General features: G+C 39.2%; 1 protein-coding gene and 1 long non-coding RNA gene across 2 annotated transcripts; both read right to left on the reverse strand.

Moving 5' to 3' along the window:
• Positions 1-5,674: 5,674 nt before the first annotated feature.
• Positions 5,675-8,803, reverse strand: LOC113569244. The gene is made up of 4 exons (XR_004776292.1): positions 8,756-8,803; positions 6,171-6,233; positions 5,843-5,899; positions 5,675-5,749 (listed from the first exon to the last, which is right to left on the reverse strand). It is a non-coding gene; the product is annotated as an uncharacterized LOC113569244 (long non-coding RNA).
• Positions 8,804-8,832: 29 nt separating this feature from the next.
• On the reverse strand, positions 8,833-26,769 carry LOC118241706 (scavenger receptor cysteine-rich type 1 protein M130-like). Its single transcript, XM_035528171.1, has 15 exons — positions 26,478-26,769; positions 17,953-18,261; positions 16,349-16,645; positions 14,253-14,323; positions 13,580-13,717; positions 13,027-13,333; positions 12,603-12,917; positions 12,141-12,500; positions 11,539-11,853; positions 10,806-11,111; positions 10,621-10,683; positions 10,095-10,409; positions 9,198-9,251; positions 8,963-9,106; positions 8,833-8,843 (listed from the first exon to the last, which is right to left on the reverse strand). The coding sequence occupies exons 1-15, from the start codon at positions 26,767-26,769 to the stop codon at positions 8,833-8,835; spliced, it is 3,297 nt and encodes a 1,098-aa protein (XP_035384064.1).
• Positions 26,770-26,978: the final 209 nt, after the last annotated feature.

Genomic DNA, 26,978 nt, shown 5'->3' on the forward strand with positions numbered 1-26,978 from the left:
GTACATTTTGCCACAAGCTGTCAAGTGTGGGATGGTTAGTGAATTCCAAAAAGATGATCACTGAGTACCTCTGCTTTGCTTCAGTTGACCTACATAATGAACAGCGAACATTTTTTGGCGTGGGACTCAAATTACTACATTTATGAAAAGTAGCTTGCAATATATACTTTTCTGTGAGATTCATAGATCACACAAACTGTGAAATCAGTTTGCTCTTCTAATATGTGCATTATTAATTATTGATAAAAAAAAGTAAAATGTGGTTAGATATAAATTATATTCTAAGAAATTTTTTTCTACTACAATCAGTAGAAAAATAAATGCAGCAGCTGAACTGAACTCATGGCGTGCAGGAAGGCATGCCCTATATTATGGCATATTTTCAAGATTCTAAAGGTTTTGAGGTTATAAAAATTAAGGTTTATTATTGATTTTACATATTGATATTTCTTTTGACCACATACAGGTGCAGTTTTTAGCTGGGCAATGAAGCATAGCTACATAGCCAGCCAGTCTGACTAATTGGTTACCTTATTGCAATGTAAATATGAAAAGTATAAATATGAAAAGTAAAATGTCTAGTAAGTGACATTTGGCAAGAGCTAGCAATATTCCCAGAAACTGTACTAATCACAAAGTGATTACCAATTTCAGTGTGATGCTTGTGTGTTATGTCATATACACAATGTTTAGCCGATATGAAAAACCTTATGTAGGTTAAACATAACACATGAACTAAGTAGGACAAAGACCCAGAGCAAAGAAAAACCTGTTTGTAAGAATTTCTGTATGCTGAATCCAAATATGTTTTTAGAATTTCTCTATTAACCTTTTTTGTTGTTGTCGTTCCATTATATTTGCATCTACATGTATGGCATTTAGCAGAAATCTACCAAAGTGCTTTTAGGGTGAAATGTGGCATAGACTCTACGCTGCCCTCTGGTGGTGTAAACACCTTAGCTGTTATATATAGATAGATATTGTTTTAATCCTTTTGCCACTGCCTAGTCTGTGACCACAGGACCACTGCGGACAATGAGACTGCAATAATCATGCTATGGTAGTGAGTGCTGTGCTGCTATGAGCTTATAAGGTAACAGCAATGATGGTCGAGTTTTTACACCTTGGTTGTATGATGGACCTCTAAAAAACTACTACAATTGAAATATTACATAAAGGTACAACAGCATGTATACAGTAATACAGTGGAGGAGCAGGAGGCTCAAACTAAAATATAACTCCGCAGGGATTCTCCCTCGGTGATGGACACTGCGGCGGCGGATTCCGAGAATGAAGGACCTCCGGCGCCCAAGGTACCACCCAAGGCTCCGCCCAGCAGGCACCGCTCCGGAAGAAGTAGGCTGCTCAGTGGGGCTTTCAGGGAGGCGTCATCATCCAATGAGGACACTCCCTCCGCGAAGGCTCACAGTCCCAGAGCTCAAGCGCCTACCCCTAAGCCTCATAAAGGCAAGAGGGCAGCGTCACCAGTGCCTGCACCTGAGATGGACAAATCAGCTGGTGCATCTCTGTATATGCGTGTGCCGAAGCCGGAGCCGCCGCCACCACACAAGCTGGTGAAGGAGGGTCCCGTCCAGCCAGGGTGGACTCCGACGCAACCAATGATAGGAGGACTGGCTGGGTCTCCTGCTACCTTCCCCAGACTGTTTAATAGTTCTTTATATAGTCCTGTTCATATACCTGTCCCAATCACTGTACCTATCCCTGTCTTGATTACTGTGCCAGTTGCTTTGTCCCCCTTTGCGTCTGTACCTGTGCCCATCAGTGTGTACGTCCCTGTGTCTGTTGTTGTCCTGGTCCCTGTCTTCCTCCCCTCTGTCCTGCTCGAGCTAGCGCATGTCAGGTCGCTTGGTCCTCCAGCCATGCCATTTGGCATTGGTTTCGGGGCCGTAGCCTGATAGGCTGGCGCGCCAGGATTCATGCAGTTGGGTAGAGGCTCTGTCACGGTACTGCTCCTCCTCCCAAATGTCTCCCTGTGTGTGTGTGTGTGTGTGTGTGTGTGTGTGTGTGTGTGTGTGTGTGCTCGTTCGTCCATATGGCCACGCCCTCCCTGTGTTTCACACCTGCTTCTTGTTGCGTTTCGTTAGTGTGCGTGTATATAAGTCTCGTGTTTAAGTGTGAATGTTGTTGATGTTTGAACCATGATGCCACGTATTCGTTATTGTGTTTTAATAAACATGTGTTCTGTGTTCCGCAACTCGTTCCCGCATCCTGCTCTGCGTAACAGAAACATAAAAGATTAAACATATGTCTGCAGGCAAACATAGCTATTTCTAACTCCTGAGCAGTTAATGTGGTCTTTCTATATTTATTTCTCATTTTTTTCTCATTGTTTCTCTTATTGTGCATCTGAATCAACCATAAGAACATCCTCCTGTCAAAATGTAGATATAAATGCCATCAGACATCAGTGTCATTGAATGTCATTCATGTGTTAAAGACTGACAGTGCAATATAATGTAAAAATCAAAAGAAAGAGCAGTTTAACAAAATTGTTGATGCAAGATTCTGACAGGATCAGCTTTGCATATGTAACACTGTCAGAAAAAAGCTGCACAAAGTTAATCATACAAACGTTGGTTGCAGATAGAAGCATATTTGGGCAGTAGTGTGGGTAAATAAAGTTATTAGAAGTACTGAATTTTCCAGAAACAGGGTGGTTATATTTAAACATACTTTCTACACTATCAGGAGCCTATGAAGGTGTGATATCATAATCATCTGATGTGTTTTCTGTCCCTAGGCCACGTAAATCAAATACAATGATCTGATGAAGTAATTTCTGTAATCATCTCTTTAATTTTAATGAAGTGATGAATTAAACAAACTTACTTGTCAGGCCACTACTGGTAACAGCATCATCATAATACTCAGTCTTTTCTTCATCGACATATTTTGCTGAAAAATAATTTTAAAAGTTGTATGTTTACGACAATACAGCATTGACTGTGAAAGTACAACATTATTAATTAATAATTCTGTTATAAAGTGACATCTAGTTTAAGGATGTGGAACAGTCACTAGTTGGCTGTCTTTATGGGGAGGCCAGTAATAAAACAGACATTAAATGGAACATTAGTTGTTTTAATCATAAACGTTCTACTTTTATATTGTACAGTATGTGAGTTCTTTATGAGCACAGGACAAAATGCACAGAAAAGAAACACATTCAACTAATAACCCTTTATTAATTCCAAGGTTTTTACTCACAAAGCTGTCAACAATGCAAGTCAAGGCATCTATTGCTCACACTTATAGGACTCAGTAATGAGTCAAACCTTTAACGCTAGTGATTTTGTTGGAGGCCTATACAAAGTAATGTGTAAGACAGAATGTTTATCTTGACGACATTCTGATCTATTCCCCTTCACTGCCCTGAAAAAGAATTTAAAAAGTTGCATGTTTATGACAATACAGCATAGTCTGTGAAAGTACAACATTATTCATTAATAATTCTGTTATAAAGTGACATCTAGTCTAAGGATGTGAAACAGTCATTTGTTGGCTGTCTGTAATGATCCCACCAGGAACAGGCAAGAGGCAGAATGCATATGCATGAGGTGGTTTAGTAAACGAGGAAAACACAAACAAGAAGAGCAAAATAAACAGAGGCAAGAGGAAAACACTGAGGCAGGTAATACACGAACTCAGCAAACAGTAAAGCATAATCAACACACAATACAACCAACCTAACTTACCAAAATAACCAACAAACTAGAAGACAAAACACAGGGCTTAAATAACCAAGACAATCAGGCACTAAACAGACTCAGGTAAACATGGGACAGGGGTAACCAAAACATGGACTGGAATAAAGGAACAGACGAGGGGCGGAGAAAATGAAACCAAGGAGCAGAACAAGGAGCAGGAAGTAAAGGAAAACAAAGACACGAGAGGGAAATCATAAAACAGAGACGCTAGGAGGGTGACCAATCGTCACACTGTCTTTATGGGGAGGCCAGTAATAAAAGACATTAAATGGAACATTAGTTGTTTTAATCATAAACATTCTACTTTTAGCTTGTACAATATGTGAGTTCTTTATGAGCACAGGACAAAATGCACAGAAATGAAAGCCATTTGTAATTGTGTAATAATATTTTATTCATTACAACGTTTTTACTCACAACGTTGTCAAGACAAATAAAGCATCTATTGCTCACATTTATAAGATTCAGTAGTGAATCAAACCTTTAACACCGGTGACTTTGTTGTAGGCCTATACAGAATAAGGTGTGCATCTTTATACAGGACAAAACAGAATCTAAATGCTAGCTAACTGTTTATAAAACCATAATAATCTTATGAACATGCTGCTAATATCACCATGGTCATGGGTTTGATTCCCAGGGAGCACATGCACTGAATACTGATAAATGAGCCCTTGCAACAAATAAAATATCAGCCATTTCAAGCTACCAAATTCAACATTATGCATGTAATATATGTATATAAAAGGGTTAATATTGTATTTCTATGATGCTTCTATGTTTAAAATGATTTTCAAAAATGTGTTCTGGCAAAAGGGTAAAGCAAGACATTGAACCATTTGTGATCTAAACACTGTTTGAGTTTCAAGAGGTCAAATGTCATTTCCTGAGCAAAAGCACTCTCATTCATGAGGTTTTCTCTGACTGAAGCCTTTCCTCTGTGTCTTACAGGTTATCATAGTCTGCAAGTAAAAGAACAAGAGTAAATATACCAATTTAGTTTTGCAAATTAATATTTCTATAAGTTCCAAATACAGGATGCTTTGCAATGTAACAAAACAAAGTGTTGATATAATAAAAACAGATAATATAATACAGTCAAATATTTTTTAAAACATACATTATAGATGCTTTTTAGATTTGGTGATTCTTCAAAGCACACAGATCACATGTCTATAATGTATTAGACTGGTCAGTATTCTCACAGCACACATTATCATTACACTACAATACACTCAGAACATTCTTGAAAACATCAGCATTATCATTACATATTATAATCAAGTGTCAGATTCTACACTTGATGATAATATCATGTTAGTCCATCTTTAACAATACAGTGAAGTTGGAATGTGCAAGTAAAGAGAAAAACCTGTTATAATGGGCTCCACCTAAACTGCATCTGTATTCTCACCTGTACCACCTCCTGAGTCCTGTCCAGGGGAGATGACATCATCATAGTACTCTGGAGTGAGAGCCACACCAGCACATGTAAATAAGTTTTAATGCCACTGAGCAACAAGTCTGACATTATTAATGTGCTGATTCTTGTGCTTAGAATCCCATTATCATTTTAAGAGAAACCAACCTGTTGTAAGATGCGAGTTTGGTCCAACAGTAACGGCATCATCATAGATCTCTACGACATCCTCTATCAAAATGTAAGGTAAATACCATAAGACATCAGTGTCATTGAGTGTTATTAATGTGTTTAAAACTGACAGCGCAAATTGATGTAAAAATGAACAAAAATATCTTAAGAAAAATAATTGATAGTATATGTATCACTGTCAATGTTACAAGACAAAGCTGCACAAGTTTGAAGTTGTATCAATGTTGCAAATTGACAGCAAATTACAGTTACCTATTTGGGTAGTAGTGTGAGTAATGAAATGATTAGTAGAGCCTACATTTTCCAAAAGTAAGGGGGTTTTATTCAAGCATACTTGCTACAGTATCAGGTGTCTGTCCATGTGTGATGTCATTGTAATTATCCTGTGGATTTTCTGTCCCTAGATCACCTAAATCAAATAAAATGAGCTGATGGAGTAATTTCAGTCATCATCTCTTTCATTTCAATGAAGTGAGGAATTAAACAAATTTAATTGACAGACCACTACTGGTGACAGCATCATCATAATACTCAGTCTTTTCTTCACTGACAGATTTTGCTGTAACCGAAAGAAAAGTGAATTTTTTGTAAATTATATTAAGATATATGTTGCATCCAAAGAGAATTGTCTATGAGAACAGTCGCCAAAACTCTACAAGGTAACACATCCACAAGGTACTACATCTGGCACCCACAGCACACTGACTAAGGAGTTTTTAAAAAGTATGTTTACGACAAAACAGCATTGATTGGAAGTATAAGATTATTAAAGAACACTATGATTTCTATCAATTCTAATATTTCTCTGTGAGATGTAATCCCACCCTTACCTGAGAGAAGCTCTTTACCAACATCTTCATAACCAGAATGCTGAGCCTCTGAGTCGACATATTCTGTCAGAAGAGAACAGAGCAATCATGAAACATGCTTGAAACAGGAACTAATGAGCATCTTCCTTCAGGGATAATAATGAGCTGTGAGAAAAACAGAATATTTGTCCAGTTGACTGCCATGTCTCCATACAATACAAATACAATAATCCTACAAATACAATAATCCAGGGGTGTCACTAGACCCAATTTAATGGAGCATGTGCCCCACTGAAATGTTTCCATGCCCCACTATAATCACTGGTAAAAGTCACTGAGCTAAAATTCAGTACAAAATCCATAATGCTTTACATTTTAACCTTGTTGAGTAGAACTATACCATATAAATTCACTACAGGGACTATATGTCACATAATGACCCAGTATCTTTCCAAACGCTTGAGCAGCTAATAATAATAGTGATGCAAGACCAGAAGACAAGGTAATGATCATTTAAAATCTACTCACATATAACCATTTCACTTTCCAAAAAACACATATTGAACCATTAAAATGAAGGCACTGGTTAAGTTAACAAGGGGGCACTTCTAACTAGATAACACAAACTTATAAAATGAGAAATATAACCAGTAAACTTCATTTTGTACATTTGTGTTATTAAGTTAGCATGAACTGGTAATGCAAAAACAAAATCACAATTCACATGTAGTTTCATCTCTCAAAGGAAACATTTCATAAGATTATTTGATGAGCACATGTGAAAATAGTATTAAAATTAAATGTAAAGCATATGCACAGTCCTGCCCCTCCTACTGACTGGCAAACAAAGGGGCTGAGCTATACCCTCCTTCATTCTGTGTGTGTCTCAGTTTAGACAAGAGTCTTGAAGTACCCCTGCACCACACATGCAAATAAAAACACACAAACATGTCCACACACTCTGTGTAACCTTTATCCTCTTAGTCTTTCTGTCTGTCGGAGCTACACAAAGTCACACAAAGATTTAACCCCTTACCTCTTCCTATTGCTCTTTCTATGTATCTCTGCTCCTCTCACACACTCAAGCCAACTCAAACAATCATGCACACACTCACCTTATCTCTCTTTCCCCTTCTTGTTATTTATTTCACTCTCTGTCTCTCTCCCTCACACATAGTAACACACTCAAGCATACACTTGAGACAAAAAGCAAAAGGTGTAAGCATACATTTCTTCAAAACTTAAAATAATTACACACTCCAACTTTGCCTAACCAGATACTTCTCAGCAGTATTCCCACAATTACCACTTGCCCTCTCAACTATATAATTCTTTAAATATATTACTTTACATCACATTTACATATTCAGGATGTAAAAAAAGGGCCTAGAGATAAACAACTGGAAAGGCACCAAATTGAACAAAGAAAAGGCAACATTTGGCCATTAATAGCAATGACTGACTTGAGGTCAGTTCTCGTACATCAGAGCCCTGAAGACTAAAGACAAAGTCAGAAATCAGAATGTTGTTTCAGATCAGAATGACTTTTAACTATCTAAAGAATATATCAAAGGGTAAAAATCTCATGTCTAAACAGAACATAGAAATTTACATTTATGACATTTAGCAGACACTCTTATCCAGAGCGAGTGACAAAAGTGCTTTGTCATTTACTCATAGAATATCCTAGTACAGTACAGTAGGATAGAGTCCAACAATGAAGTATGTCTTGTCCTACAGACAAGATTACTGCACTAGTCTTTATACTGGCCTAAACAAGTTCACAATTAAACTGTTACATCTTATTCAAAAGGCAGCTGCCAGAAATCTTACCAAAACAAATAGAGTTGAGCACACTGATTCCAGTTTTCACATTCTTACATACACTACCAATTCATTTCAAAGTTCCTCATTTTTGGTATTTCTAAATATAATTATATACAAACAATTGTATATAAATCACTGAATCGCCTAGAACCAAAATAGATCTCTACTTGAAGAGTACAAACCCAATAGGCCAGCCGGGCTAGTCAGCTAATGCGGCCTAGAATCAGAACCAAATATGGTGAGGCAGCTTTTAGACAGTATGATGCTAAATGCAATCACAACCTTCCTGATGTTAGATATACCCCAAATGTTATTGTTTAGATTGACAATGTTCTTGTTTTCTTGTGCCTTTATCTTTTAACATGTAATTTTACTTTACTTTAAATCTACTCCTATTTTTTAAAGCCCTTTCTGAGGTGACAGATCTCAGCCTTTATTATTTAAAACCTTTTTCCACTCAATGTTTCTATAAATTTGAGTAAAGTACTTTGAATTCCTATTGTGCATGAAAGGTACTACATATTAAAACTTGCCTTGCCTTACAGTGATAAGGCAGATATTTATCATGATACTGCTCAGATCTCTTAATGTAGTGAGCAGCAAGATGTGAAATGTCATAAGGTATGAAAAGAGTGTGATACAGTCACACAGCTTCAAAATAACAAATATAAAACACAAGCTCTCATTTTTCTCTCACTCTATAATGTTTTTTTTTTTTTTTTATCTCTGTGTCATACACACTAGGATTGCCTGCAATATTACCCTTCCATATTACTCACCCTTTTGAGCTGAGATGGGAGTTCTTTCATTGGTGATTCTGTGGTCAATCTCCTCATAGATTACTTCAGGCAAAGTCTTATGCCTCCTCTTAGAGAGCACTGGGTGTGAAGACAGGAGGAAACGTGGCTCCAGCAAATTAATGACAGACTGAAGGATTAATGATGTAAGATGTCTGAAACCAAAGATTATGTGTGAATTTACTCTACCTCTCATGAGCACTCGGTTCTGGTAAACCAGCCCAGAGAGAAGCACTAAGGCCAGGAAGAGCAGCACTCCCAGTACCAGCAGGACCACAGGAGAGGTAGCTGGTTGAGGTAGAGGTCGACTGGTTGTTATCTCAGATTTACCAACTGGACAGGAAATTGCAAAATAGAACATGTATAAACAGTATTTTCCATTTGAACATTTTAGAAAAATGAGGGAGAGGAATGAAAAGAGGACCTGAGATGGAGTTGGTGGTTACTTTGCTTGTAATCACAGGGGTCAGGGAGATGTCTAGAAATAGAGAACCAAATCAGTTAGGTGGACACAGAACTCACACACACATACAAAATCAAAGCCATAATTAGCTCTATTCTCTAATTGATCCTAGCAAGTATATGTTTGTTATCATTTAAATCACATTTCTTTCTAGACATTTTTGATATTATTATTATTATTGTTGTTATTGATGTTGACACTCATAATGATGATAAAGATTTACCTGTAAAATCCAGCATTTCTAAGGTTATTAAAAAAATATATCATTGTCACTAATTTACATTGTCACGGACCAAATGTCAATATTTAATTGTAAGGTTGGCAGTTCTGGTAAGCCAAAAAGCAATTCATGAATAATGAAGCTGCGGATGACATTTTTTATTCAGATTTGACTGTATACTAATGCTACATCAATGTATAAGGACATGTATTTTCAGGGCTATACATTAGTTAGGAGGGAAGAACTTAATTACTAGTTTCTTCTCATTTCTTTAACTGATATCTCACTTCTTTGCACCTCTTTCTCGTGACTTAGCTCCTCCCTCTGGGGACATGACAAAATGATGCAAGGATGAGATGTGAGGACAGAGGGCTCAGTGACAAAACTTCCAACCAGAGTCCTTGCTTACTGAAGCACAAGTTTAAAGCAACTGATGATGTGTTGCACAGGTTTGTCCCTCATCACCAGGTTCAACACCCAGAGATGCATAACAAGGTGTAATTAGACTACAAACTAAAAAAACATCAAAACATTGCAAGCACAATTTCTATTTTTCAGCTACTGAATTTGTCAAGGTAGTTATTTATTGAATTTATTGAATTATTGAATCCAAAACCCTGTCTGAGGTATCCTCTGACCTGCACAAGTGACGCCAGCATGCTCTTTGTGGGAGCAATCAGTGTGGTTCTTCAGTGAATAACTGCAGTCCCACAGGTGAATCTCATCCCCTCTACACTCCACTCTGTTCAACCAGATCACCCCTTCACCAGGACCAAAGGCAGCACTCCCATTAGCACTCAGTGCCTTCCCACAGCCCAGCTGCCTGCAGACCACCTCAGCATCCCTGATGTCCCACTGATCATCACAGATGGAGCCCCACGCAGCATTATGATAAACCTCCAGCCTCCCAGAGCAGCTTCCCTCTGGTCCACTCAGCCTGAGAGGCAGCGGAACTATACCACAGACATATAACATGAGGAGAATATACTGCACAGGACAGTTAGGGTAGTAACATAACTGTCTGGGTTCAGCAGATACCACATTTCTTGTCAGCTTTGATTGTGTGAAGTATTGATGTTGAGTAATCCATTAAAATTTACAATGACTAGAGTAAGATATTGGAAGAATTTTGATTCATGCTCTCATTAATTAATGCATCCTTACCTGAGCACTGTCTTTGATGGGGAAATGAAGAGCATTTCACATGTTTTTGTAATTGTTTCTGCACTCCTGTGAGTATGGTAATATAAATTATGATTGCAGATTTAACATTCATGAGCATTTAATTCTTAACTTCTCAGCTACTTGATATCTGCAAGAATCTTTACATGCAGGGCGAATCTGCTTACCTGAACAAGTAATCTGAGCCACCTCTTTGTCATTATCACACTTATTGTGTCCCCAGGGGTCAGATGGGCAGTGCCATAGAGTGGAGTCATGTTTCCTACATTTCACCTGATCCAGCCAGTTAGGAGATGATTCCACTCTTGCTCTGGCCCCAGACTCCCTGCCTGTTTTTCCACAGTTCAGCTCTTGACAGATCAAACTTGCTGTGTCTTCATTCATCCCATTCACACACACATTCCCCCAGGTTCCATTGTAGAACACTTCCAGATTCCCTTTACACCCCTCAGTGAGTCTGATCTCTTTAAACTCTGGTGAGAGAAAATATGCAGGCAACTATTTTGTCAATCTTTCTATGATTCTTAAATGTTTCTACATGAGAGCTCACTCTACCCACAGTATAAATGCACAGTTGCCATCAGTGTCTGTTAATTACCGTTATTTATGTTTCTTTAAACCCATATGAAACTTAGCTTTCTTAAAAAACAAAACTTAAATAGCTAAAAGCAAATTACAATGAGCATTATTAAATATGACACTGCTTTGGTGCAGTTTGGGATTCTCTTCTATCAGAATTATTAGATATCATTCTTGTATGCTTAATGTCATAGAGTTTTACATTTGACACTTGCCTTTGAACTGTGCAAATGTGTTACATTTTATGTTATCACTATACACTTTAAAGAACAAAATACAAGTAAATCAAATTCAAGAACAGCTGCAGTCAGCATACTTCACCTGAGCACACGACCCCTATATCCTCCTTGTGTCTGCAGTCATGCTTTCCCCCAGATTGATACCTGCAGTTCCACAGGGATGTCTCGTTCCCCTCACACTGCACCTCATTCAGCCATATGGGCCCGGTTCCTGGACCAAACCAGGCTGGTACGTAGGCACTGAGGGCCACTCCACACTGCAGCTGCCTGCACACCACCTGGGCATCCTCAATATCCCATGAGTCATCACACACTGTCCCCCACGATCCACTGATGAAAACCTCCAGCCTTCCTGCACAGTCTCCCCCCGCGCCAACCAGCCTGATGGAGGAGTGGGCTGAAACACACACACACACACACACACACACACACACACACAAACAATGTGTGTATACACACACAAACAATGTGTGTATACACACACAGTCACACCTTAATTGTCCAGAACAGTTCAGACAGTTTAAACTCTGGTTTTGATTTACATAGAATTGTTCCACCAAAATAAGAACACCAGGTTATTATTTTTGTTAATGTGACATAAAGGTCATAAACATCATCCTGACACAACTGGTTTACATTTTAGAGTAGATTAGCAAGCATGTTATTAATTTTGTTAACAATTACCAGTTTTTGGGTTACTGTAACACTTACCAGAGCAGGTGATTGACAGCTGTTCCATGGAGCTGCAGGAGAGGTTGAGGAGGTTTGCACTGCTGCAGTTCCCCAGATGAGCTTCACTCCCAGAACAATTGAAACCCCTCACACACATGTGCCTGTGTTGATCAGGACTGGATGGAGAGGAGCTGGAGAAGTTTAGCACAGAGCCACAGCCCAGCTGTCTGCAGACCACAGAGGCCTCAGGCACACTCCAGGAGTCCAGGAGAACTCTCCTCCAGTCCTGACTGAAGTAAACCTCAACCTGCCCCTCACACTCCCTCCCTCCAGACAACCGCACTTGCCCCTCATGAAAGGCCTGAGAGGAACCTGAATGGGAATTTAATTAAACATGTAAATTAATAAGCTTATTTTAGCATGCAAAACATCACTAATTTCACTAATGTGGTGAACATGAATGGAAGAGCTCACCATTGCAGATGACTCCAGCATCCTGTTTATGAGAGCATTCTGCTCGACTCCATGATGAGATGGGGCATTCTGATAGGTGCGTCTCGTTGCCATGACAATCAAACACATCAGCCCAGATGTGGCCACTCCCCTCCCCAAACCAGTCCGCTGCCAACAAAGCCACAGCACTCCCACACTTCAGCTGTCCACAGAGGACACTGGCAGCTTTCATATCCCAGCTAGCCCCACAAACTGAGCCCCAGTCACTGAGGTACAGGAGCTCCACTCGACCAGAACAGGAGTCCCAGCCATTCAACAGACGCACTGCAGTGTGACCTGTAAAACATAGAACTAATTACAGATATGTAAAATCAAAAGAACAAAGCTTATCTTAGTATCTCATAGTTACAATATATTTCAGGCAGAAAAATGGCAAAGACTTAACCTGAACATATTAGTCCCACATCACTGTAATGGGAGCAGTTCTGTTTGACTGAAGATGTTGGACAGAGAGAAACCTCAGATTCGGTGCCTCTACACTGAAGTTCCTCTGTCCACACCTGACCCTCCCCTCTGCCAAAAGCAGCTGCTCCCAGCAACTTCATAGGACGCCCACATCCTAGCTCTCTACAAACAACCTCTGCATCCTGTTGGTCAAAGTTAGCATCACACACTCTGGCCAAGGTATTCTCATGAAACACCTCTACTCTCCCAGAACACAGGTGAGGACCATCTGTAAGTCTGGGTATTTTGTGACCTGTGTGTAAAGTAACATCATTAATACCATGGACAACACATATAAGAATGAATTGTCGACAATCATTCAGTTACTTAAAACATACTATGAAATTTAAAGTCAGATTCATCTCATCTATGTTCTGTGGGTGATGAGTCTAGAATTAATCACAAATATGATATTTCTCAGATGTTTATACAAATCATACTAAAAGAGATTAATAGAAAATAGACTGATTGAATATACACACTGATTTCAACATACCTGAGCAGATTAATTCAGCATCATAATAATGAAGACAGCTATGTTTACCCCAGCCCAAGTATCCACAGTGTTTCACTGTAGACTCAGTTCCACTGCAGTCCACATGACTCATCCAAATTGGTCCTGATCCTGGTATCTAACCCGCAGTACCACTCAGTATCTCTCCACAGCCCAGCTCTCTACACACCACTACTGCAGCTATTGTGCTCATACCAAAAACACACACTGTTCCCCACTGTCCTCTATGAAGAACCTCCACTCTCCCAGCACAGCGACTTCCACCATCCACCAGCCTCACACTGCCTGTGTATGACCAAGAAGAAGAACATGATAGAGTAACAAAGAGAGACAGACAGATCATCATGTACAATGGGTTTTTAACACAGAAAATGTGTTTTATGTAAAATGTGAAATCAGTTTTAAAAAACACATTTCTTACCAGCACACACCAGTCCCACATCACTGTCATGAGAACAGTCATGTTTGACTGCAGATGATCTTGGACAGGAGTAAATATCCGATTCGTTGCCTCTACACTGAAGCTCTTCTGTCCACACCTGACCCTTCCCTCTGCCAAAAGCAGCTGCTCCTAGCACCTCCACAAGAGGCCCACAGCCCAGCTCTCTACACACAACCTCTGCATCCTGCTGGTCAAAGTCAGCATCACACACTGTGGTCCAGGTCTTCCCATGAAGTACCTCCACTCTTCCAGAGCAGCGAGGACCACCAACCAGCCTTACTCCTAAAATATTAGTATGGGGAATAGAGACCATGTAACACATTCTAGTGATAGAAAAATTACTTACATTATTGATTTTTTATAATATTGCACAAGTTCAAACTATATCAGACCATAACCTGGTTCTGTTGTCACCCTCATACTGGTCTGTTGTCTTAAAACAACCTGTGACAAAGAAGTTAATAAGGTTTCACCAGGCAGAAGAGGCTCTGCAGGTTTGCTTTGAGACTACAGACTGGGAGGTGCTCTATGAATCAGCTGGCAAGGACATTAACAGTATCACAGACTGCATCACCGACTATATGAACTTTTGACTTCATTGTTCCTGTCAGGTGGGTATGTTGTTTCCTTAAAAACAAGCCATGGGTCACCAAAAACCTGAAGGAACTTCTTAATAGGAAAAAACAGCCTTTCAGACTTAAGGACAAAGAACTATTGAAGGGGGTGCAGAAAGAGCTTAATGTGAGACTCCAGGAGAACAAGGAAGCCCATAGAAGGAATCTGGAGATGAAGCTTCAGCAGAATACAAAGGAGGTGTGGACAGGCATGAAGCAGATCACTGGCTTCAAAATAAGGCAACAGACTGTTGAGGGCAGTCAAGACAAGGCCAATGAGTTGAATGTGCTTTTTAACAGGTTCAGCACAACACCCTCCCCCCACACCTGCAGGGGCATCTCCCCCACTTCTTCAACATCAACACCTCTTAAACATCAGCACCCACCCCCTCTTGCCCTACAGTCATTATCTGTTGATTCACAACTTTCACAACTCCCCCACCCAGAAGTAACAACCAGCCAGGTGAAAAGACAGCTGTAAAAGCATAGAGTCAGCAAAGCTGCAGGACCAGATGGAATCAGCCCAAGGGTACTGAAGGTTTGTGCAACCCAGTTGTGTGGGATCCTTCAGCAGCTCTATAACCTGAGCCTTAAGCAGGAGACTGCCAAGGCGGTGGAAAACCTCCTGCCTAGTTCCTGTTCAAAAGAAGTCTACATCTTCCTTAAATGACTACAGACCAGTGGCGCTCACATCTCACGTCATGAAGGTCCTAGAAAGACTAGTGCTGTCATATCTTAGACCTATAGTCAGCCATTTCCTGGACCCTCTGCAGTTTGCTTACCAGCAGCAGGTAGGTGTGGATGATGCTGTTATCTACCTACTGCAGAAGGCACACACACATCTGGATCAGATCAACACCACTGTAAGAATCACCTTTTTTGATTTCTCAATCATATTCAACACCATCCAACCTGTCAGACTGGGGGAGAAGATAGAGAGACTGCAGGTGGATGTGTCCATGATTGCCTGGTTCAAGGACTACCTGTCTGACAGACCCCAGTATGTGCAGTCGGGAGCAAACTGATCTGAAGGCTTGGTCAGTAACATTGGCACACCACAGGGAACTGTACTCTCACCTTTCCTATTCACCCTGTACACTACTGACTTCCAGTACGGGTCTGACCTATGCTATCTTCAGAAGTTTTCTGATGATTCTGCGGTGGTTGGATGTATCAAGGATGGTCAGGAGGGAGAACACAGAAATGTGGTTAACAGTTTTGTAGAGTGGTGTGAGAGGAACCATCTGCTCCTCAATGTGGACAAGACTAAGGAAATGGTGGTGGATCTATCTATCTATCTATCTAGTTCATGCATGGTTCTTCATTAATGGCAGCAAATAAGAAATATATTATTAGAAAATAGATTTTGTGGGTGGTCTATTAAGTGACAAAGGATAATTTAATTTCCTTTACAAAAGCTGAAGAAAGAAAGCACAGCTATTCTCTCTGAAAAAGGAAGTCCACAAGAATTGTTAAAAACTGATCTATCATAGCATGTCACATTCATAGGTTCATGTCCATAGAAGCTTCTAATGATAATGATTCCATGCTTTCCTTTTATTAAACAAATATAAAACTGAGATGCACAAAATTTGTAATGTCATAACTGGTATAATAAAGTCTGAAAGCTAGCAAATATGCAGAAATGCCAGTCGAGGTAAATATATCCATTCTAAAGATTAATATAATTTACCTGAGCAGATAACTCCTGCAAGATGACAGTCACTAACCCTTCTACTTGAACCACAGTTCTTCAGTGTAGACTCTGATCCACTACAGGCCACTTTATTCATCCAAATTGGTCCTGATCCTGGTCCAAAGTGAGCTTTACCCATTACATCTACAGCCTCCCCACAGCCCAGCTCTCTACACACCACTGCAGCATCTCTCATATCCCAGTCATCATCACAAACTGTTCCCCACTGTCCTTGATGAAGAATCTCCACTCTCCCAGTACAAGGCCTGCTGCTATTCACCAGCCTCACCATGTCTGTTTGTCAGGGAGAGAGAGAGCGAGAGCAAGAGTGAGAGAGAGAGAGAGAGAGAGAGAGACAGAGAGAGAGAGAGAGAGAGAGAGAGAGAGAGAGAGAGAGAGAGAGAGAGTGAGAGAGAGTGATTAAGTTGGGGGAGGGGTGTATGCGTAATTGTCATGTAAGTCACTGTTGTTACACACAGGCCACCAGATGGAGGACTCAGACAATTCCCACATCCACCACCAGAGCTCACCTGCTCCAGAATACTGACTGTTTGCCATGGTTCTTAACTCTGCACACTAAGAAATGTTTGGAACTCTTTAACTGTATTATTTAAACTCGCTTGTTTTATTCTGAAGTCTTGCCACTTTTCTCTGTCTTTATTTCTGAACTATTTATCTGATGCATTTGGATCTTTTTGTTTCTGACCCTCCTTTTTTAATGGTTTGTGATCTTCGCCATTTGTGTTTTGGCACTGCTGCCTGATATAGAATAATGCCCTGGTTTTCTGCCTCTATACTTGTTAAGACTACACTTATTGTTGCTCTGTCTTCTTTAACTATTTCCAAAGCAAGAAATCTGTAAATTAATCCTAATACTTCTTGAGCTTCAGCATCACCATTACAAAAAGAAAATGCTAAAATTATATATAATTCATATATAGATAAAATTATATAACAGAATGGGTTTAAATTGTAAATAACTTACATGATTAGTGTCAGAAAATACAAGATTAACTGTGAATGATGCATTTCTTACCAGCACACAACAGTCCCACATCATTGTCATGAGAGCAGTCATGTGTGAGAGTAGATGATTTTGGACAGAGGTTAATCTGGGATTCGTTGCCTCTACACTGAAGCTCCTCTGTCCACACCTGGCCCTCCCCTCTGCCAAAAGCAGCTGCTCCCAGCAACTCCATAGAAGGCCCACAACCCAGCTCTCTACACACAACCTCTGCATCTTGCTGGTCAAAGTCTTCAAAACATACTGTGGCCCAGGTGTTCTCATGAAGCACCTCCACTCTCCCAGAGCAGCGAGGACCACCAACCAATCTGACCCCTAAAGTATTATCATAAAAGAACAAAGAAAATTCAGTGCTTTCTAATGATTATTATTCACATGTTGAAATATGAATGTATTTGTTGGGCCATTAAAGTCTCAACCCTTAAAAGTCATGGAAAATCTTGAGTTGGAGGTGGGAAAAATACAATAATATGCATTATATTTTTAGATTCATAAATGACAAAGGCAAGGATATTAATAAATGTTCAGTAGTAAACTGTATTATTTGAGTTTTATATTGAGATTTAGAGCATCTTACCTGAGCAGATGACTCCAGCATTTTTGGTTTGATTACAGTCATGTTTACCCCAACCTGCTGATGTACAGTTCTTCAGTGTAGACTCTGATCCACTACAGTCCACATCATCCATCCAGATTGGTCCTGATCCTGGTCCAAAGTGAGAATTACCCAGTACATCTACAGCCTCCCCACAGCCCAGCTCTCTACACACCACTGCAGCATCTCTCATATCCCAGTCATCATCACACACTGTTCCCCACTGTCCTCTATGAAGAACCTCCACTCTCCCACTACAGCGACCACCACCATCCATCAGCCTTACACTGTCTGTGCAAAATGAAAATTAGGAAGAAAGAAAGAGGTAGAGAGGTATGGAAACAACTCGGTAGAAAAAGACAGTTGTGGAAGAGATACAAAAAGGAAGTTAAAATCTTACATAACTTATGATTATAGTTTGATAAATACATGTTTATATATGAATTACCCCAAATCTTACCCCCACACACTAGTGCCACACCATGCTCATGAAAGCAGTTGTGTTTAAGTGTAGATGATGAGGGACAGAGGTGAATCTGAGATTCGTTGCCTCTACACTGAAGCTCTTCTGACCACACCTGGCCCTCCACTCTGCCAAAAGCAGCTGCTCCCAGCACCTTCACAGGAGCCCCACAGCCCAGCTCTCTACACACAACCTCTGCATCCTGCTGGTCAAAGTCAGCATCACACACTGTGGCCCAGGTCTTCCCATGAAGTACCTCCACTCTCCCAGAGCAGCGAGGACCACCGACCAGCCTCACTCCTAAAATATTAGTATAAGGAATAGACACAAATGTAACTTAATGTAATGACTAAGAAATGCTAAAACAGATTTCACAAAACCATGTTAACTTTTGATTCATTTTAACCATGTTTTTATTCCTTTTCTTCCTGACTTTCTTTTTCATGTATTCTCTTTTTTTTTGGTTGTTTTTTTTTGTTTCTCTCTCTCCCTCGGCTGGTTCCAACCCTTTGAGAGGGGTCTCACTGCAGAGCATGCATGATATTAATCCTATTCCACAGACAACAGACTGGTATACCAGTGGGTTTATAAACCTCCACAAACCAAATGGATTTGTGATTTTTAATATTGTAACAGGTTGCAAAGTGAATTTGTGTGTTTATTGACAAAACTAAACGGTCACAAAAAGAAAAACAAAAAATAAGCTTTTTATCTTTCGGTGCTTCTTTGCTCTCATAATATTGCTCTCATAATATTGTAACAGCTTAAAACAGCTGAGAAATTGTAGCAAAAATCATTAAATGCTGTAAACTGACGAACTTTATACTACGTCAGTGACAATGTGCAAAGTTTGCAATGACAGTTTGTGACCTCAGTTCTCTAAGCGAGCCCTGTCTGACTCCACTCCCTCCTGTTGCAAGTATTGTTCAAGATTTGTTTAATAATGACAAGAAGTTGTCACCAACACAAGTCAGTCAACAAAAATGAAGAGTAGTTATCCCGCTGGCAGTGAAAAGAGAAAGAAGAAAAAAGAGGATGAGGAGAAAAAACATTACTAGTGAGCGGGGCAGATAATACCAATTAAATATAATGATTAATAACTAATTCCTGCAAGTCTAGCCTTAAATGTGTGGGAGACACACTTGAATAACATAACATCCACGAGAATTACATTATTTCATTTGTTTACCTTGACATTTAATATTAGTTAGCCTAGCTTGCAAAGCATCCTAGTGTGTCCAGCTCAGTTTTCCATGACATGAGTCAGAGTCAGTATACAGGCAGTTGACTCAGTAGTGTAGCTAGCCTATCAGGCTGTCAGAACGTAGACGCTAGTAGTTACAGTATTAACACTTCATAACCAGTCAACTTGTTCTTGTTCTAGAGTAGGTAATGTTTTACCTGTAGTTTTATAGAACACAGGTAATGGAGTGATTTGGAGGGGGGAATTAGATTATTTAAACATTAATTTTTCTCTAGCTAACTGATGAAAGCTGTGTCTAACTGAGCTAAATGTCAAGCTAATTTATGCTAATTTATGAACTTTAGATGGAAAGAAGCTTGTAAGAGTGTACTCTGAATTACTGAGGTTTATTGTTATACATTATTGTGCTATATGTGCAGTGTGGTTTGTGTATTTTATTGTATTTCCCATATCTGTAGTCGTTTTGATATAATGAAGACTATAAATTTTCATTAAAATTTTATTTATATTTATATTCTGAAAATAATAGTACTGTTAACTTTTGAAATAAAAAGTTAACATTTTGCAGTTTCTTGTTGGTGTTAGGTTATTTATAAGATAATGGCGATGAACACTGCTTGGGGGGGCCTCTTAGAATTTTTGCCTAGGGCCCCAACAGACGTTAGAATCGACACGGCATACAAATCTGCATACATAGATTGGGGATAAAAGCCGGCGTTAAACGGTAAACGTTGTGACAAGCTGTGACATGTCTTTCTCGCCTCGCCGCACAACTTCTGGTGTGAAATGTTTAATATTTCAACGTGATTCAAAAGCAAGACAAGAATAATCGAACACACTGCTTTCTCTACTATGTTGGTTTACCGTAGTGAAGAAAGAAATCCATAAATCGATAAATACATTGCTTTTATGTTGCCCATTTATTCACTTATTTATGTAGGGTTTTGTTTATTGATTGATTTAGATTTTTTTTAATTTAATCCTCCATAAGAACTGTTGAAAATACTATTTAATGAAACATAGCTAAATAGTTTATAGATAAACAGAGCATGCTTGACAGTAAAAAGGGAACACATCTGCCAACATTGCGTGTTGTGATTTCTAAAAGGATGGATACGTTCTCCTGCTAAAAATACGCATAGGCCACGGTAATAAACAACGTGTTAACTCAGTTACAAGACTAGGTTTCTCCTTTGACAAAATAAAACTGAGCATGCGCTGATCTCTCTCAGCCGTCTTCTACGAGTGCAGCGGGGCATGTGAGGTTTTCTTTCTCCGACATAGTATATATATTTGAACAGTACCGTGGTCAATGGCATTAGACAGACATCGATTCAAGACCGAGACGACACCACGACCAGTTCGATATTTTTGCATAATATAAAAATAAAACGTTTTACATTAGTTATACTTCAAATATACTAAATATCAAATGTGTGTATATTATATATTGTATGTTGTGTAACATTAAATAATTTATAAATAGTAAAATATAGTCAAATATTATATTTTCTGTCCAACTGTATTGAAATTTATGGAGGCAAATGATACAATTAAGACATTTCTGTCCCTACTGTACTTTTATAAATGTTATTCACGTATACTCAATTTAGGTCAGCTAAGTTTAAACCAAACAAAGAGGTTCATATACTCAAATGTATTATTAAATGAAAACAGGAGTAATATGAATGAATGAACAGAAAAAAAAAACCCAGAAAAAAAATCAAATTGTTATGGAAAGGATCAATTACATGGATTCTGTTACGTACAATTCCACATGTCTTGATAAAGTGGAAGATTGAGCAATATCATCATAGATATAATAATAATGATAATACATAAAACCTACAAATATATAAAATATATAATAAAATTATGCAGCTATATTACTACTACCAACACCACCAACACCACGACTACTAACTACCACTAGTACTACTACTGCTACTACTACTACTACTACTACTATTAATAATAATAATAATAATAATAATAATAATAATAATAATAATAATTTTACAAAGTTGCCATCTATGTTTGTTGAGGACACATAACCATGCACCAGCAAGCAAATACGAACACTATCACTTAAGTTTCATGAAATGAAACTTTTTAACTTTTAGCCTGTATCCATTGAGAAGGCATATTGTCTTAGTCTGTTAAAACTGTAAATTTGGAAGCAATTGTCTTTGGAAATGCTACATCTTTCAAAACACTATACCACAGTGACAGTTATGAACATCATTTACTTGCTCTGGTCATATTTGCTGATGATCATGTGAAAATGTGAAGCTTACAAATTTCAGTCCTCCTACCCTAAAACAAAGACAATTAATGTATGGTTCCATATACTACAACACTACATATGGAAACAAACCCCTTTACTAGTTATATTGAATCTTCAAGTCATTCCAAAGTTTTGGACTGTTATGTACTTTGCACAAATAAACTACTTTTTTATATTATTAATTATACACCTTTGTGGGTTTTTTTTAATAGACTCTGAATTTATATACTCTAACCTAGCATAATTACTATATAGTGTATTATACACATACTACAGAAATGGACAAATACATCAGATTGCAAATATTATAACATCAACATAGTCTTTTAATAAGTTGTGTTGTTCCCTAGTGTGACCAAAATAGAATACTATAGCAATAACACGATATACATATTATATAAATATAATGTTGTATGATACATTCTTGTGTATTTAATTGAATGATATTGTTCACTATCAGATAATAGTAAACCTTGAAAGAGATTAACACAAGACAAGATTAGATATTTCCCTGGTCTAATATGTTTCCCAAACAAAGTTTGACTCCATTTGCCTCAGTAATTTTGTATCTCCATTTCATCTAATATTGTTTCTTCTAAAGACTTTTTTCATCATTTAGCATTTGTTTTTTTTTATAAATAAATAAATAAGATAGTTGTCAAAAATATTTTAGGAAGTGTGATGTTTAAAATGTGAAATGTATGTTACAATTAAACAAAGTTTTACAGTGGACCACTGAAAAAAATAATTATATTTGAGAATGAGAATTAGCACAGTTTACCTGAGCAGATCATTCCAGCATCTTTATCATGATTACATGCAAGTTGTCTCAAAATTTTAGGAGGTCCACATGTTTCCCACGTAGGCTCTGATCCAGTACACTTCCTTTGATTAATCCAGATTGGTCCTGATCCTGGTCCAAAGTGAGCATTACCCAGTACATCTACAGCCTCCCCACAGCCAATATCTCTACATACCACTGCAGCATTTTTCATATCCCATTCAGCATCACACACTGTTCCCCACTGTCCCATTTCAAGAACCTCCACTCTCCCAGCACAGGAGTGACCACCATCCACCAGTCTCACGATGCCTGCATACCAAATAGAAGATACCAGATGGAGATAGAAAGAGAGAGACAGAGAGACAGATAATATTAACTGCACATGAGTTATGTATGGCTATGTATGCCTGCCTGTCTATTCTGTCCCTTCTTTTATGTGTAGCTACAGATGCAAAAATGTCAAGGAATAATTAACTTACAATAGTGTTAAGATATAAGCAAACACATTAATAATAATAATAATAATAATAATAATAATAATAATAATAATAATAATAATAATAATAATAATATGACTATGTGCTCAAATATGTTTTTGACATGAGGACTTACCAGCAGTAGTGAGTGTGACTGTGGACATCAGAAGAATTAAAGTCCGATAGCTGTCCATCTCCCTCTGCTCTGCACACACTCTTTGTTAAACACAGCAGGCAATAAACTCAGCAGGCAAGACAATCTTTAACTCCACTATCTCAGAGAGATTGAAAAAACTAGCCCCCTAGACAGAGAGAGAGAGAGAGAGAGAGAGAGTTTCTAACAGCCACCAATCACAATCACTATTACCTTATTAGACAGAGAAGTATAATCATCAAACATCTTCAGTGACAAATCAAAAAGGTATTTTTTTTATTTCTCCATATATATCAAAAGAACGTCAGGGCTGACGAACAGAACTCCACCTCCCGTCTCTAGAGGCGTCTGACTGAGGAGAGTGTGGTGAGAAAGTCACCAGCATACAGGAGACTGATTTCAAAGAGAGGAAGCACTCAGTGTAGATACAGCTTTAATGCCACCTGCACAGAGCTGATCTAAGCACTGATAAATAATCGGTGCCAAACGCGATTCCTCTATACATGCGTAGAAATGAGTTAAAACATATATATATATATATATATATATTTATTTATTTATTTATTTACCTGAATCAGGGAGCAAAGGAAACATACATGTGAAACATCCGTCATATTCACATATTAAGGTATTATCCCCAACCAAAAGAGTCAGTTTTTTTTTCTGGTACAGAAAGTTAGACATTGGTGTAATCATGCTGTAGACAGACTGGGATTTAAAAATAGTTCTACTTTTAGGAAAAAAAAAAAAGCGTCATGGCAAACGCCACTCAGAATTTTGCAGGCAGCCATCAAATTATTTAAAGCGGAATTTACTTTATAGACTTTTTTTCTCTGAACCTCTGAGTTAGCGATAAAGTGAATAATGTAAGCGTATCGTCTTTCACTTGTAGGATTGCCCCACAGTGTCAAATGAATATTGAAAGCACTCAGCCCACGCTACACGTGGAAAGCGGTCATTACTATTGCTGCACTATTGCGAATTTGTTATTCGCTTGATTCAGTGTAGCATTATGTTCTTTCGTCGAATTTTCAGTAAAATAAACGTAATTATCAGCCCTGTAAAATACAAAGTATAAGCTACTTCCCATCGTTCTCCCGCGAAACTGCGTTCAAGAGAAAAAGTTCGGAAACGCTGACAACTGACGCTTTCCAGAAGCGAATCATTAAGGAGCAGTCTAAAAAGTGCAAAAGCGGAATGTTTCGTAAGCTGTTTTTACATATACTATAAAATTGTTAAAACACAAAAATTGAGCGTAGTAAAGAGAGAAACACCGTTTATACCACTACAGTTCCATTTTTCTAAAAGACCTCATTGTTGAATTTTTAGTGTAGTCTGTACCATGCCTGTTACACACACAAGTATAAAATCATTTGGAAAAATAATGTTTTTTTCCAAGCCCACTTCAATTTTTCCACAAATACACAACAGTAGAATTCCGATTAATATGTATTCCTGTTTTAATCACCACTACTTCACAGTAGGAATGCTACCTTTGGTACGTATGTATCGACTCTTGTGTCGAGTTTCTGAAGCGCAGTGTTTCGAAACATTGCTCCGAAGGGTGTTTTAAAAAGCCAAACTTCTGTTGCGATTCACCTGATTTGACTGGTGGCATGTAGTACCGGCAGCTTCTACGCATTATTAACTATTATTAACTGTTGTGGAGAAAGAAAGTATATTGTTAAATGAAGACTTGAATTGGAAGAAAATAATTTCTTATTGCCTGCAAAGATTCCTAATCAGATACATGGACTACTGATGGAGCAGTAATAGGAATGTGGGACAGTGCAGGAAAGTACAAGAAATAAAAAGTTCATGGTGAGATTCATAGTCTTAAACTGGCCAAGTCACATATTTTTTAAAAGAGAAAAAATTAAATCATCAAAGTTATATAGAGATCTTGATTCTTTATATATATTCTCTCTTGTTAAGCGGTAGGTCCGGGAGCGCGGCCACGGTATTCAGCGGCGGGAGATCCGGGGGCGTGGCTGCGGCGTTCAGAAGAAGGTCTGGGAGGTCCGGAAGCGTAGCCACAGGAAACGACTGGGTGGGGTCCTGGGTGGCATCCTTCACGCCAATCCCAGTCTCTGTGTGTTATTCCAGCCTCGTGTTTTCTTGTTTGTTATCGCTAGTGTTAGTTAATTGTTATTATCGTTGTTTATGCCTTTGCTATAGCCTGCTTCCTCTTTTTTCATCATGTGTTTTGTTTCTTTTTGGGTTATCATGTATTCCCGGTCTCTCCGCATAGCCCAGGACTGTTCCAACGATTATGATTCTGGATGGATTTGCAACAATCTTTTGTTCCAATGTTGTTCCAAGTGGTTGTAAAAGGCTAGCGTCCTCTCATTGGTCTGTTACAAATTATTTTCCAAAGTCAGCAGAACGCCATTGGCCTGTTTTAATGTGATTCTCGATTTTTCATCGGCTCTCCCGTTGCTATCCCGTTGCCGTCTCGTAGCTGTCACAACACTGCTGTCACTTCTCACAGCGTGCGGTAAGTAACGCCGGGTTCTTCTATTGTTTGAAGTTTAGCTCTTCGAATCGTTTTCTCTGTCAATTCTACGCTCTTTTTCTTTACATGGCTTTTATTCTCTACGTCTACGTCAAGAATGTACTGTAAAAGTGAGACTTAATGGGCGAAATTAGCAGCCAGAACCGACCGACCGAACTAGCTCGCTCGTTTAGTTCGTTTATGTGCGAAATACAGGGTGTCTGACTATCTGGCTAGATGACATTAAAATGACTGATTAAACGGACCCAGGTAGCTTGCATGCGCGTCTGGAGTGGTGCTTTACAACTCGAGATCGACTATACTGCTGTATTCTAAGTATTTCATGTATTGCAGACGCGCAGCGGTGTACTGCTTTCCTTGGAAGTGTTCACTAAGCAAAACGCGACCGTTTTGGTGATATTCTGTATGTGACACTGATTTGTGTGTGTTCTTCATTCTACAGTTTGGGTACTGACTAGCGATTCAAGTAAGTAGCCTGTCAAAGATTTACGTGTGCACGTCGTCTTTTGTCTCCGCAGACGTGCGTGCGTGCGCACGACGCTTGTGTCTTTTCCTCTCTTGTTTCATTTTGGACAGAATGGATTACAAGCCCGCATTCAGGCGAGAGACCTTTAGCGAGCCCACCCTCCAGCCTTCGCCCGAGACCGCGGAGCTGTCCAACGCCTACAAGCGTCGGCCGGCCCCGTCTTGGGTTTGGAGCGCCGAGAGGATGACGGAGGAGGCCGTACCGCATGTGGGCATTCAAGCTGCTGTACACACAACCCGAGTGCCATCGGCTGGGCCATAAGATGACGGCCTGTGGGCTGTACGAGACTGTCCGGAGGGTCTTGGACTTCAGCGGCTGGTACTTCATGGCCACTGTGAACCTGTAGTGCCGCCGCTGCAAGAAGAAGGTGGCGGGCTGGTCGCAGGACATTTTGGATCAGCTGAACCCTGTCTATTGAGAGAAGTTCCCAACGGTCCTGACATACGTGTGTGTGTGTGTGTGTGAGAGAGAGAGAGAGAGATTTTGTGATGGATTAATGTGTGACCTGTTGGTTCCTCTGTGTGATTTTGTGTTGCCATTCTTTAGGCTGTCCTGCGACAAGGGGGTCGTTTGCCTGATGCGGGGTCGCACTCTGGGGA

The sequence above is a fragment of the Electrophorus electricus genome, chromosome 7 (genome assembly GCF_013358815.1).
Source record: "Electrophorus electricus isolate fEleEle1 chromosome 7, fEleEle1.pri, whole genome shotgun sequence".
NCBI classification, from domain to species: Eukaryota; Metazoa; Chordata; class Actinopteri; order Gymnotiformes; family Gymnotidae; genus Electrophorus; species Electrophorus electricus.